Here is a 15,548-nt window from a genome sequence, read left to right as displayed (position 1 = left end):
AGAACACTGTTAAAAAAAAAAAGGCATGCAAAATTGGACTAAATACTCCGCGAGACTCCGAGGCCACGACAGGTGAACGGCGTTATAGCGAGGGACCACTGTATTCTCTTTTCACATGTCAATAATTCTTGACATGTGGATATTTGCTCGTTCAATTAATAAGACATGCCTAATCTGTCAGATTTCTTTATTTTTTAAATGTATTTCTGTATTTATTTTATTGTGACAACCGAATGGAGACGACAAAACCTGGCTGCAGTACGGGTGAATTAAGGGAATGACGAAACTACAGTTGTTATTATCAATTTCATAGTCTAAAACGATCACACCACATGAAGTTAAGCTCAGCGCTGCGCTGGCTCCAGGCTCGAAGTCTGGAGAAAAAGGTGAGCAGCGCTTTCCTTCCTGTCAGCGCTGTGGCCACGGATCGTGCTCCATAACAATCCTGCAAAGGCGGGTTTTGTATTGATTATTATACTCAACAAAAATATAAACGCAACACTTTTGGTTTTGCTCCCATTTTGTATGAGATGAACTCAAAGATCTAAAACTTTTTCCACATACACAATATCACCATTTCCCTCAAATTTTGTTCACAAACCAGTCTAAATCTGTGATAGTGAGCACTTCTCCTTTGCTGAGATAATCCATCCCACCTCACAGGTGTGCCATATCAAGATGCTGATTAGACACCATGATTAGTGCACAGGTGTGCCTTAGACTGCCCACAACAAAAGGCCACTCTGAAAGGTGCAGTTTTGTTTTATTGGCGGGGGGGATAACAGTCAGTATCTGGTGTGACCACCATTTGCCTCATGCAGTGCAACACATCTCCTTCGCATAGAGTTGATCAGGTTGTCAATTGTGGCCTGTGGAATGTTGGTCCACTCCTCTTCAATGGCTGTGCGAAGTTGCGACGACGAACTGGAGTCAGGTCGAGACCCCGATGAGGACGACGAGCATGCAGATGAGCTTCCCTGAGACGGTTTCTGACAGTTTGTGCAGAAATTCTTTGGTTATGCAAACCGATTGTTTCAGAAGCTGTCCGAGTGGCTGGTCTCAGACAATCTTGGAGGTGAACATGCTGGATGTGGAGGTCCTGGGCTGGTGTGGTTACACATGGTCTGCGGTTGTGAGGCTGGTTGGATGTACTGCCAAATTCTCTGAAACGCCTTTGGAGACGGCTTATGGTAGAGAAATGAACATTCAATACACAAGCAACAGCTGTGGTTGACATTCCTGCTGTCAGCATGCCAATTGCACGCTCCCTCAAATCTTGCGACATCTGTGGCATTGTGCTGTGTGATAAAACTGCACCTTTCAGAGTGGCCTTTTATTGTGGACAGTCTAAGGCACACCTGTGCACTAATCATGGTGTCTAATCAGCATCTTGATATGGCACACCTGTGAGGTGGGATGGATTATTTCAGCAAAGGAGAAGTGCTCACTATCACAGATTTAGACTGGTTTGTGAACAATATTTGAGGGAAATGGTGATATTGTGTATGTGGAAAAAGTTTTAGATCTTTGAGTTCATCTCATACAAAATGGGAGCAAAACCAAAAGTGTTGCATTTATATTTTTGTTGAGTAATATGTAGTATAATCAGGAAAGTGTTATTTATGTAACATATGCATTGATTTGTATAATGGCACTGTTTATCATGTTGATCATCTTCATTTTTATGTGGATTCCAGCGCTGGTTCATTTTGGTGTATAATTTACACCACCTCTCGACCTGGTGTATATTTTCAGCGCAGCATACGCCAACGACCACATTGATAAATGCCAAGTAGCGCAGCCGTTTTGGCGTACACCCCATATACGCTCAAATATCGCCGTACGCAACGTTGATACATGAGGCCCAATGTGTGCACAATGATGAGGCAAGTTGTAGCTCTGTCAATCTAAAACATTTAATAGATCTCAAACCTGAATGTATAACAAAGGAAAAGTGAGATTTAAGACCACAGAATACACGTGTATTTTCTGTTGCTGTTGCTACTTCCTCCATGCATTCCAAAGTGCAAATTGAGTTGTCGTTTAGGCTCTAAAACTATATTGTTGTTCACACAGTGCCTTGTGTTTAACGATAAAGTTCTCAAGTCTGCTATCAATTTTTTTCCAGTATTTTAGAGAATTTTGCATTGCAAGGAGACTTTGTCTGTAATTAGACTTGTATTTATCGCTTTTCAGTTTGCAGGGAAATATACCAGTTTACAAAGACTGATTATAAATAGTAGTGGTTTCATTGAACACTCAATAATTTTATAACCATATTGATGCCCTTCATGTGTGTACGTGTTCGCGCTTAGATATTTTAACAGGGTCAGTAACGCATTAGCATTATAAATACATCCGAGGGGAAGAGATGAAAAATAACTTGTTGATATAGTAATGCTTTATAAACTGGTCCATCTTTATAAAATCCTTCAGACAAGACCAAATGATACTGCCAGAGTTCTCTCAAAAATATGAACATTTGTCATCATTAGACTTTAAAGAGGAACTATGCAAATCAATTCAATTTATTTTATTCGTATAGTGCCACATCACAACAAAGCTGTCTCAAGTCGCTTCACATGAGTAATGTCTAACTTTACCAACCACACTGAGCAAGCACACAGGCAAAAGTGGTAAGGGGTCAGACTCCTTACCACTGTCCATATGCAATATTTTTACCTTAATTTTATCATTTGTAAGTAATTGTAATCACTAAATGACTTGCTTTGGGGAGAATGCACCCCCAAGGCATCTTGTAGCCTTGTAATTTTAGGGACACCAACCCAGTGTCCTTTTAATGAAAGTCTCGGGTCTTGCGAGAAATACAAACTGCTTTTCGGCACTCCAACAGATACACGCCCCGCTATCAAGTCACCCGTGAACTAACAGCTATAAGAATAAGTGAACAAAGGCTTTATTTCTTACATTTTCATGGCAGAGCCCGTGGAAAAAACAAACAAAAAAAACAAACAAAAAACTGCTGTTGGAGGAAGAGAAAAAGAGCATGTGACCGAGTGAGAGGTCCACATGGGTCAACCTCGTTCGGGCTTTCTCAGAATAGTGAGAGCTGAAAGATAATGAAGCATGCAAAACGGATGCAGCACTGGTGGTCTTGCTACTGCACTTGTAAGTATATTGAGATAAACTCTCTGTTCTCTGTGTATTTCTGTGTATTGTCACTTTCTTGACTATACGGATTATGTAGAGTCTAACCATAATTCTGTGGATTGCATTCGCCAGCTCTGTTGAAAAGAAATGCGCATGGGCAACAGTGGAAGAGAGGAGTAGGGAGGGCCACCAGTGAGTTTTTATGATAGTTTTGCCACATGTGTACGTCCAAGCTGTAGGGGGAGCGCCATAAGGAAGAATACGACCAAAAACAAAAGGAGAAAACTCACCAGAGTTGCATAGTGCCACTTTAATGTCTTGTTGCAAAGACACAAACTGTTAAACTGAGTCGCAACTTCACACCTGAAAGATCTAGTGCAGCCTCCCAAAATGGCTCAAAAATGTAGACTTCTTGTCAGTCGTTAGGGTAAAAGATTGGCTGGTATCTCTGTTCTTGTCCTTGGAAGCAGACTCAGTCATGTCTTTTAAAGTTAACCTGAAAACCTACCTATTCTTTGTGTTTTTATTAATAATTTTAATTTCCCCAGCATTTTATTGATCGACTGAGTGTACTCTCATTTTATCTTATTTACTTCTAATCACAGTTTTATCCTTTAATTCTATTATATGTCCATTGTGCTATGGGGCGGTACAGTGGCTTTGTGGTTAGCTTTGTTGCCTCCATGGGGCATGTAAATAAACATGAATTGAATTGCTGTGAAATTTGAAGATATTTTGTCTGGATGCTTGGTGCCCTTGTGCAGGAGTATGAAATCAGTATCACTAATTGTTATTTTTTTTCTGACTCTGACTTTGCTTGTCTGCGGGTACTGGACACTTCAGAGTAGTGCACCTGGTGGTGACATCATCTGTACAGTGTATCTCGAGGAAAAAAAGGACACGGCAGAACAACATGTTAAGGTGACCAAATGATCCATTTTTACTTTGGAGCTTTTTTGTTTGTTTGTTTTGTCTTGAACATTTACATGACAAACTGTATATCACATCTGAGTGTGTTGCAGAGTAAGTCTCAGATCAGAAAAAAGAAAAGGCAATTCTTTTGGAAACCTGTGCATTTGTTCTAGTGTTGTTGAAAATGATGCTTCTCACATCATTGATATGCAGTCATGCTGTGAAGACTGGCTTTTATTTTTAATCACAGATTAACAAAAAAAAATAAGGTGGGTTGTATGACACTTAGGCTAATTATGTCTACCAAATCCAGATGAATCATAAAATCAGCATAATTTTATAGAGATTAGTAGATATGTCTTCATTTGTTTCTTTTTTCTTTTTGTTTTTTAATTTCAGGATAAGGTTTATCACAAAAGACAGAAGCCAGAATGTTGATCATGATGTATTTATAAATATGGTGCAGTAGCAAATAATGTATATTGTATACCTCCCTGAGTTCACTTGAATGTACATAACTTCTTTTCTTTTTACGTTTGAATATCTTAACTGTAGACATTTCATATTCACACGTAGAAGACAAATCCATAGTATGAGCAGTACAAATATTTAGCACTCAAGAACTGTCAGTGTTACATTGGATCACAATCTATCTTCAGTGCATTTGGGTACATTCATGTTTATGTGGTCAAGTATTATTTGATTGCAATCTGATCATCCAAAATGATCAGATTCAATTTAATATTGATGGCATTTTAATTACAGGTGTAAATGGATATATGCTACTTTTCATAAGCAATCAGATTATCAAAAAACACCAGTAATACTTTTCCATTAGCACCCATCACCTTCACCTTATTTAACAGATTACATGGCATAATTCATATCATGGCCATTGTTTTCTCCATACCCTTTAAAAAAATTCTAAGAGGCACACACGTCCAAAGTTTTACACTCTAGGTGGTGGACCAAACAAATGCAAATGTAGAAAAACAAAAGCCGCACACCAGATTCTTCTAGTTGTCCCAAATTTTTATGGTATTTATTACATGCTGTTTCTCTTCTTTTGTTCAGATAATCTTGTTCCAGAATGGGCCAGGATTTCTTATGTGTTTTCTGGCAAATTCTAATCTGACACTCCTGTTCTTGAATGTTGCCAGGGGTTTGTCACAAACTCTTTGGATTGGATGTAGACTTTGACAATGATACACTTGGCTCGGCTAGATGTCGTGAAGGGATTTTTCTTCACCAAGTAAAGAATTCTGTCATCCACTTTTGTTGTCTTCTGTGGTCTTCCAGACCTTTTGGTGTTGTTTAACTCACCAGTGAATTCCTTCTTCTAAAGAATGTAACAAGTACTTGATTTGGCCACTCCTAAAGTTTCTGATATTTGTCTGAAATGTTTTTTTTTGTTTTTTTTTTCCCCAAGCCTAGTAGCTGTGTTGTTTACTTGCATTGACACCTCATTTGGCCTCACACAGAGTTCCCATGAACAGCTATCAAATGTTAATTCAGCACTTTGGAAACAACTCCAGACATTGTATGTACCTAATTTGCCATAGAATAATGAGGGAAGACTTTAAGCGCTAAAGACAACAAACAGGCCCATTTCTTGTGGGTAAAAAATCCTATTAAATTTCACAAATCCATGTAACTTAATGAGCCACAGTGACATGTTATGTCATGCAAAAAACATTCCAGTAAGATGAATCAATATGGTCTGAGTTATGTCTATGGACAGACAAACTAACACACATACTTTTAAGTGACTTAGCAACCACAATTTTGCCCACTGCTGAGAAGAGTTGCCATGTGGAACAGTTGTGTTTGTCCTTGGTTTAGGTTCCTGGTTCTATGACAGCAGCAGAACTGACATGTGAGATTCTGGACAGACGCAAGATACGAGTCAATGACAAAGAGTACTGGGGCTGTTGGGAGGTCAACGACAAGGAAGAAATGGGTAAGACCAGTGGGAAAGGAGAGAGTAAGGAGACATATGTAGTTGTGGAAATAAAGGTACGTTTACATACAGTAGTGTTCAGAATAATAGTAGTGCTATGTGACTAAAAAGATGAAAGATGGTTTGGATGAAGTAACTAATGAAAATAACTCAGACAGAACAATCTGAGAGAAAGAGTCTAACCAAATACTGGCATCACTGAAAGCAGCCAAAGATAACGATACGTCTTTGGGATGGTTATGAGTAATTTTTTCTCTAATAGTTAAAATTTTATTAGCAAAGAAAGTCATGAAGTCATTACTAGTTAAAGTTAAAGTATCAGTGCATGAAGACTGGAAACTTTCAGAATGGACTGTTGAGCATATGAAACAATCACTTCATCATTATACGCCCAAATTCATGTGGCTAATGGCTGGTTGTTGTTTTTTTTTTTAAAGAAAAGTTCTTTTCAGAAGTATTTATACCAAATTCGGTGCTTGTATCATCACCTGAACAATTCTTACACTTACCTGCTGCTTTGCCAGCAGTTATTGCGCGAGAGGTGGGGTACACACTGGACAGGCTGCCAATCTATCACAGGGCCACATATACAGAGACAAACGCATTCACACCTATGGTCAATTCAACATTTGTAATTTACCAAACATGCATGTCTTTGGAAATCAGAGGAACCCAGAGTACCCAGAGAGGGTTAGTACTGCACGGTATGATACGTGTCTGAACAGTTAATTCTGGCTGGGTTGCATTTCTACCACCGTCATCGAGCACATGTATTCTGTCGTGTGGCCTCTCTTCTCCACACAGAGGACAAACAGAGGAATTTAACATAATTTTATTTCATTTTTGTCTTGGTGGATTATGGGATTTATTTTCATCACATGCAGAATGTTGAAGAATTGACTGATGCCTGTGGTAAACGCTGACATGAATGAATGAGGACGCTATGACTCTTTCAACTTTTAAAATAAGTTCTGGTTCAAGCTGAGAAACACAGACAAACCACAAATGGACTTGTTTTAAAATGCTATGTTTCTTCAGCCACAACAAGGAATTGAAGTATTTTCAAATGTAGTTTTCTACAATCAGGGCGCTTTATGTGCTGCTTTATGCATTTTTAATCCGGTCAGGATACGCTGGCTAAATTGTCAAGGTGTGCCAGGGGTGTTACTTCAATCACCTTCTGCTTCTAAATTTGTTTCTGTCATCCAGACAAGACAAAAGACAAAATTTGATCATATTGTGATCCGGTGTCTCATACCAATCAGTCTGCCCCTCAAAATCGGTCCGCCTTTTGCATCTGCGCATGCATCATTTCGGACCACAGCAGCACGTCTGAGATGGAGTCTCTTCACCCAAAGCAATCAGATGGATTAATGGGATTATTAACCATCAGATGATAAAGGTAAAACCTCTTAAATAATTCTAAAGTCAGTTTTAAGCAGAAACGAGCTGAAATTTCGTGACGCTTTGAAATGTCCGACACGCAGTGAACGCATCAGCTAGCTGCTCGTTTAGCCGCGGCACTCTGATCGCTTCCACCGCCTTTTATGATGAAATAATGCTGAATTTATGTGGAAATGATTGTTGTACAAAAGCTTCAGATATCTGTTGCTGAGATAGATGATGACTGTTGTGCAGTTTGAAGCAGAAACAAGGTGTTAATCCGGGAACCGCGTTATCAGGGGTACCAATTTTTAGTGGGACCGTTCGGTCGGTGACACCAGTTTAGATCTTTGCTTGTTTGGGACTATACTGCACATTATCAGTCTTGACTTGTTGCATGTTCATGCTTCCCTCAGAACGCCCACTGCACTATCAGGAGCGAGTCTTACCCATCCTGCACTCCTTCGGCACAGATTCCCATCTTGTTGTTAAGAAACATGTCACAATGGAGCTGTTGATCAACTACCTGGGTAAAAACTTCGTGTGCACAGATTACAATTCTTTCTAACACATCATCTCATTGGTGTGCAGCCTCATAATTCTCATGAAATCTTCATTCTGCCCTTTAGCCACGAAAATGGATGTGACCAAACATGGGATTATGAAGTTCAGAGAGGAGCGGAGCATCTTGGGTTTGGGACGGTCTTCTGGAAGCTTCCATGACAGATACTTCATTCTTAATGCCAACTCTCTAAGAATGTACAAGGATGTCAGGGTAAGCTATGCAGACCAACTCACACAGATAAACTCTCTGTACATTTACAATCTGCCACAGGTTGGTTCACTCTGTCTTTTTGTTCCAGAGTAACCGTCCAGAGCGGGATTGGCCAGCGAAGAACCTAAAAGTCTATCTGGGTATCAAAAAGAAAATCCGTCCTCCAAATTGGTGAGCATTGAGTAGCCTCTTATGTGTTCTCTCTGTCTCTCTCTCTCCCCCTCCCTCCCTCCCTCTGTGTGTGACCACTGAATTAATCAAGCAAATGTGAACTACAGTGAAAGAAATAAAAGAATGAATGCAAAGCAAGACCAAACTCCTACCAAGTATATTTGTGTAATATCTAGGCAAAAACCTAATTGCACATAATATAGGACAGAATCATTGAAGTAAAATTTCAGTAAGATATAAGGACTTGTTTTAAGATAATGTATATTAAAATTTTAAACAGAAAGAGGTTTGGAAATATCTACATTTTCTGACTCACCATAAGATTTTTAAGATGCTGTGGTGTTTTTAAAATCCACTTCTAATACAAGTAAAAATAAAGCTCAAAATGCATTTTTCTTATCTAATATCAAGACCTTATTTCGCGAAAACTTGATGAGAGTTGTCATTGACTCTATTGGCTGATTTATTTATGTGTTACAAGTAAAAAAAACACCTTTTTTCATGTTAAACAAATTAAATCTGCAGATGGAGCAAGTGAAAATTTACATCAAGACCTGTTGAAATAAAATCTTGAAATTAGCTGAGAAAACTACTTTAAAGCTTTATGTTACTAACAGCCTTTAAAAATAACAGAAACTGGTGAGTCCAAAAAGTTTGCTTTATCTCAGATATTATTCAAAACAGGATGTTACTCTTTCATGAAAGATCTTAAGATACATTATCTAAAAACAAGTCATTATATCTTACTGCTATTTTAACTGTACATAAAATGATTTTGTGTGTAATTAGATTTGTGATGAGACATTTGACAAGCTTGAACCTTCGTGCACATGCGTGAGTTTTTTCACGCCTGTCGGTTGCGTCATTCGCCTGTGGGCAGGCTTTGAGTGAGCACTGGTCCACCCCCCTCGTCGGATTTTTATTGTTTAGGAATGGCGGAGCGACTGCCGCTTTGTTCCATTAAATTTTTTTCAGAAACTCTGCCAGACAGCCAGATGGAAACCATTTGGAAGATTCAGATGGCTTTCGGTGAAGATTCTGTCGGTATCACACGGATTAAGGACCATTAAAACTGGATTAAAAATGGCCCACAGCGGCGGAGGGCGCACCGCCCCCCGAGCGGCCATCGACAGGCTGGAACGAGCAGATCACTTCCAAATTTGAGGCTCTGTTGATGCAGGACGTCGTGTGACTAGCAGAGAAGTTTCAGAAGAGGTCGGAATCAGCACTTTATCGGCACATTCCACTGTTAAAGGAGATTTTGTAATGAAAGACGTGCGGACGGATTCGCGTGTCGGGACGCGGGCGCTCATGGCGCGGGACAAACAACACCTCCGTGTTGGAAACCATTCGTAAGATTCAGATGGCTTTCGGTGGCTTTTCACTCGAGTGAGTATCCGAGAAATTATTTAACAGCTGGGCATGTTCCAACTTGTCCTGTGAGACTTCCAACACGGAGGTGTTGTTTGTCCTGCACCATGAGCGGCTGCGTCCTGACGCGCGAATCCGTCCGCACGCCTTTCATTACAAAATCTCCTTTAACAGTGGAATGTGCCGATAAAGTGCTGATCCCGACCTCTTCTGAAACTTCTCTGCTAGTCACACGACGTCCTGCATCAACAGAGCCTTAAATTTGGAACTGATCTGCTCGTTCCAGCCTGTCGATGGCCTCTCGGGGCGCGGTGCGCCCTCCGCCGCCGTGGGCCGTTTTTAATCCAGTTTTAATGGTCCTTAATCCGTGTGATACCGATAGAATCTTCACTGAAAGCCATCTGAATCTTCCAAATGGTTTCCATCTGGCTGTCTGGCAGAGTTTCTGAAAACATTTTCATGGAACAAAGCGGCAGTCGCTCCGCCATTGCTAAACAATAAAAATCCGACGAGGGGGGTGAACCAGTGCTCACTCAAAGCCTGCCTACAGGCGAATGACGCAACCGACAGGCGTGAAAAAACTCATGCATGCGCACGAAGGTTCAAGCTTGTCTGATGCAAGCGCACATGATTCAAATCCATATAGTTTTTGAAAAAAATAAAAAGGTCGGATACTTTTCTAACAGACCTCGTGTATATACAGTGAGGAAAATAAGTATTTGAACACCCTGCAATTTTGCAAGTTCTCCCACTTAGAAATCATGGAGGGGTCTGAAATTTTCATCTTAGGTGCATGTCCACTGTGAGAGACATAATCTAAAAAAAAAAAAAAAATCCGTAAATCACAATGTGTGATTTTTTTAAAATAATTTATTTGTATGTTACTGCTGCAAATAAGTATTTGAACACCTACCAGCCAGCAAGAATTCTGGCTCACACAGACCTGTTAATTTTTCTTTAAGAAGCCCTCTTATTCTGCACTCTTTACCTGTATTAATTGCACCTGTTTGAACTTGTTACCTGTATAAAAGTCACCTGTTCACACACTCAATCAATCATACTCCAACCTGTTCACCATAGCCAAGACTAAAGAGCTGTCTAAGGACACCAGGGACAAAACTGTAGACCTGCACAAGGCTGGGATGGACTACAGGACAACAGGCAAGCAGCTTGGTAGAAGACAACAACTGTTATGATTATTTATTAGAAAGTGGAAGAAACACAAGATGACTGTCAATCTCCCTTGGTCTGGGATTCCATGCAAGATTTCACTTTGTGGGGTAAGGATGATTCTGAGAAAGCTCAGAACTACGCAGGAGGACCTGGTCAATGACCTGAAGAGAGCTGGGACCACAGTCACAAAGATTACATTAGTAACACATGATGCTGTCGTTGTTTAAAATCCTGCAGGGCAGCAAGGTCCCCCTGCTCAAGCCAGCACATGTTCAGGCCCGTTTAAAATTCACCAGTGACCATCTGGATGATCCAGAGGAGGCATGGGAGAAGGTCATGTGGTCAGATGAGACCAGAATAGAGCTTTTTGGAATCAACTCCACTTTCCATGTTTAGAGGATGAGAACAACCCCAAGAAAACCATCCCAACCGTGAAGCATGGGGGTGGAAACATCATACTCTGGGGGTGCTCTTCTGCAAAGGGGACAGGACGACTGCACCGTATTGAAGTGCGGATGGATGGGGTCATGTATTGCGAGATTTTGGCAAACAACCTCCTTCCCTCAGTAAGAGCATTGAAGATACGTCATGGCTGGGTCTTCCAGCATGACTGTGACCCCAAACACACAGCCAGGGCAACTAAGGAGGGGCTCCGTAAGAAGCATTTCAAGGTCCTGGAGTGGCCTGGCCAGTCTCCAGACCTCACTAGAAAATCTTTGGAGGGAGCTGAAACTCCAAACCTGAAAGATTTGGAGAAGATCTGTATGGAGTGGCCCAAAATCCCTGCTGCAGTGTGTGCAAACCTGGTGAAAAACTACAGGAAACATTTGACCTCTGTAATTGCAAACAAAGGCTACTGTACCAAATATTAACATTGATTGTTATTAACATTAAGGTGTTCAAATACTTATTTGCAGCAGTAACATACAAATAAATTGCAAAATCGCAGGGCGTTGAAATACTTTTTTCCTCACTGTATATATATATATATATATATATATATATATGACAAAAATAGCTTTTGCAGTGTAAAACCATCGACATTTAAAACCTATTGAAACTGACAGCGATCATAGCGATGAATGGGAGCAGCTTGTGCAGTGACACGTGCATCCACAGTGTTAACCTAAATTTACACAAAACAATCCCTGCAGGCGTAAAGGTGCCATATGTCTGTTTGACAACAATGTTGTCACAGTGGCCAAACTGATGAGGATTTCACACCATATTCTGATTTTTGGATCAAATTAGTGTCAACAGTAAATCCCACACAAAATTGCTTTTCACTGGTAAATACACACATGGACAAAATTGCTGGTGCCCTTCCATTAAAGAAAGAAAAACCCACAATGATCACTGAAATAACTTATAACTGATGAAAGTAATAATAGATAAAAATCGAAAATTAACTAATGAAAATAAGACATTGCTTTTGTACTGTGATTCAACTGAATCATTTTAAAAAACAAACTGTTGAAGTTGGCCTGGACAAAAATGATGGTACCCCTAGAACAGACTGAAAATAATTTTACCATAGGAACATGTTGAACTGAGGTCTGTCCTGTAATCATCACAGGTGTCTTCAAACTTCTAATCAGTCTGCCTATTTAAAGGGTGAAAAGTAGTCGCTCTGCTGTTTGGTATCATGGTGTGAACCACAATGAACATGGACCACAGAAAACTAAGGACAGAATTGACTCAGGAGATTAGACAATTACTGACAAGCAAGTTAAAGGTAAAGGCTACAAGACCATCTCCAAGCAGCTTGGTGTTCCTGTGACTACAGCTACACATATTATTCAGACGTTTAAGGTCCATGTGACTGTAGCCAACCTCCCTGGACATGGCTACAAGAGGAAAATTGATGACAAATTGATGAGACGGATAATATGAATGGTAACCAAAGAGCCCAGAACAACTTCCAAAGATATTACAGATGAATTCCAAGGTCAAGGTACATCAGTGTCAGATCACACCATCTGTTGGTGTTTGAGCCAAAGTGGACTTCATAGAATATGACTGAGGAGAACACCACTGTGGAAAGTAAATCATAAAAAAGTGACTGGAATTTGCCAAAATGCATATTGACAAGCCACAACACTTCTTTTGGACAGAAAACTGGAGCTTTTTGGAAAGTCACATCAGCTCTATGTTCACAGATGCAAAAATGCTGTGGGGGTGATTTTCAGTGGCAGGAACTGAGAGATGCGTCAGGATTGAGGAAAAGATAAATGCACCATTGTACAGAGACATCCTGGATGAAAACCTGCAGTCTTGACCTCAGACTGGGGCAGCATTTCATCCTTCAGCAAGACTATGACCATAAGCACACAGCTAAGATATCAAAGGTGTGTCTTCAGGACAACTCGGTGAATGTCCTTGAGTGGCCCAGCCAGAGCCCAGACCTTAATATGATTGAACATCTCTGGTGAGATCTGAAAATGGCTGTGCACCGACACTCCCCATCCGACCTGATGGAGCTTGAGAGGTGCTGCAAAGAGGAATGGGGAAAACTGCTGAAAGATAGGTGCACCCAGCTTGTGGCATCATATTCAAGAAGATTGCAGAAGGTGCATCAACAAACTACAACTAAAATTTCCTGTATATTCGTTTTGTAAATTGTTTTGTCAATTGTGTTGGTAGCATGGCCCAAGCAGCGGGTCACCCCTTTGAGTCTGGTCTGCTTGAGGTTTCTTCTTCAAATCACCAGAAGGAGTTTTTCCTTACCACTTTCACCTGTGTGCTTGCTTTCAGGGTTGGTAAGGTTAGACCTTACTTGTGTGAATCACCTTAAGGCAACTTTGTTGTGATTTGGCGCTATATAAATGAAATAAATTGAAATTGAATTGAAACTATTGAGCAAAGGGGATGAATACTGATGTGATTTCTTAGTTTTTTATTTTTAATAAATTTGCAAAAATCTCAAAATCCCTCTGTCGACATTGTCATTATGGGGTATTGTGTGTAGAACTTTGAGAAATACAATGAATTTCATTCATTTTGGAATAAGGCTGTAACATAACAAAATGTGGAAAAAGTGAAGCATTGTGAATACTTTCCTGATGCACGGTCCTCTGCATCTTCCTCTCTCACACCAACCACCTGTGTGTCCTCCATCATCACATCCATAAACCAACTCTTTGGCCTCCACCTTCTCCTCCTGCCTGGTGACTCTATACTCAGCTTCATTTTCCTGATATACATCACATCCTTCCTCTGCATGCCACACTCTGTGATACAGCCTGCTGCAATATTATGGTGATGGTCACATGAGTTACATATAAACATCATTTTTGTAACAAGTGAGACAAGCATTAGGTGTTTGTCCTCTGACTGCACAGCCTGGCTGAGTGAGCAGCTATAGGAATGGTTGTGGTTGTTCCACACTTTTCCCATTTAAGAATTTTGGAGTTTTTTGGGGATCCTTCCATGCAAAAAACATTTTTTTAGGTTTTTTATTTTTGCTTTCCAGAGATGTGTGTATCAACAGTTTTTTTTTTTTTCTTTTTTGGGGGGGCTTTAATCCTTTAATTTGTCTTTAGCAAATCATGTCATGCTACAAGTCAGCACCAGACAATATGCATAACATCTAAAAAAGTTTTGCTATGACTGAATGCATCTGAAGTTTTAAATGTCATACTTGTCACTGTCAGTCAGTCATGTCATTATTCAGTTTTGCTTGACGATATGAAAAATAAATTTCAAACATTTTAGTACAAAATGACATGAAGTCATATGAAAACTTTGTGAGTGTACTGTATGAAACTTGTAAAGTTTGATACACTTTTTAATTTTAATGTTGTCATTCAGCTTTCTTAAATAGTTTAACCAAATCCCTTGGCGCCTGCACACTTACTTCACAGTTAATCAGCTTAATGCCATGTGCAAGGTGAAGGCCACTCCTGTAGCCTCACTTGCTTTTCAGAATAATAATTTAAAAGAGTAATTTATGTTCAAGCTTAAATCATTCATTTCTAATTCTGGATACATTTAATTACTGAATTGGCTGACAGGGATTTGAAACCAGAGTGACCACTAGGGGGAATACTGAGACAAAAAATCACAAGTTTTGGTATGTTCACACTGTTACTGCAGGAAAAGCCATTCTCTCTCTGTCTGTCTGCAGTTGGGGATTGACGGTGGTCTTTGAGACTAAGAAACAAGAGAAACCAGAGAAGCAGCAGTGGTGAGTATCTGTCCAGTGTTCACCACATAGAACATAGTCCTACTCAGTCCTGTGTGTTATTTTAGGACTGCAATTTTTAAAGAAAAGTCATGATAAAATGAGACCAGTCCTCATAATTGTGCATAATTCCTTTAGAGGTTCACACCAGGGGTCACCAAACATGCTCCTGGAGATCACCTGTCCTGGACATTTTCCAAATCTCCCTGCTCCATTCATGGCTAATTAACAAAATTAATTAAATCAGTTTTGCTCAGCCAATCAAGAGTTCTGAAACACCAGAGTTGACTAATCAGTTGTGGTTGCAGCAGGTGCACATGGGAGGGAAGGTGGTAAGGTGATCTTCAGGAGCATGGTCAGTGACCCCTCTGCTCTATAGTGCTGAAGATGCTGTTGAAAATGTTTGGGCATTTGGAGTGTATCCTGTTAAAAATATATATATTTTAATCTGTGTGGATGTGGATCAAACTACATTTGTGATTAAGTGGTCACCTGATTCAATTTATCAG

The 15,548-nt window shown here is 40.0% G+C and overlaps 1 protein-coding gene across 1 annotated transcript in view; it reads left to right on the top strand.

Moving 5' to 3' along the window:
• Positions 1–15,548, top strand: part of LOC117508950 (arf-GAP with Rho-GAP domain, ANK repeat and PH domain-containing protein 1-like) — a 315,020-nt gene that overhangs the window by 285,159 nt on the left and 14,313 nt on the right. The window contains exons 26-31 of the mRNA XM_034168785.1: positions 3,955–4,032; positions 5,866–5,983; positions 7,783–7,896; positions 7,996–8,141; positions 8,230–8,312; positions 14,983–15,042. Of these exons, the coding sequence (XP_034024676.1) occupies positions 3,955–4,032; positions 5,866–5,983; positions 7,783–7,896; positions 7,996–8,141; positions 8,230–8,312; positions 14,983–15,042 (599 nt within the window). The remainder of the gene's footprint in view (positions 1–3,954; positions 4,033–5,865; positions 5,984–7,782; positions 7,897–7,995; positions 8,142–8,229; positions 8,313–14,982; positions 15,043–15,548) is intronic.

The sequence above is a fragment of the Thalassophryne amazonica genome, chromosome 4 (genome assembly GCF_902500255.1).
Source record: "Thalassophryne amazonica chromosome 4, fThaAma1.1, whole genome shotgun sequence".
NCBI classification, from domain to species: domain Eukaryota; kingdom Metazoa; phylum Chordata; class Actinopteri; order Batrachoidiformes; family Batrachoididae; genus Thalassophryne; species Thalassophryne amazonica.
The sequence above is the reverse complement of the archived record's forward strand: the minus strand, read 5'-3'. Positions and strand labels throughout refer to the sequence as shown.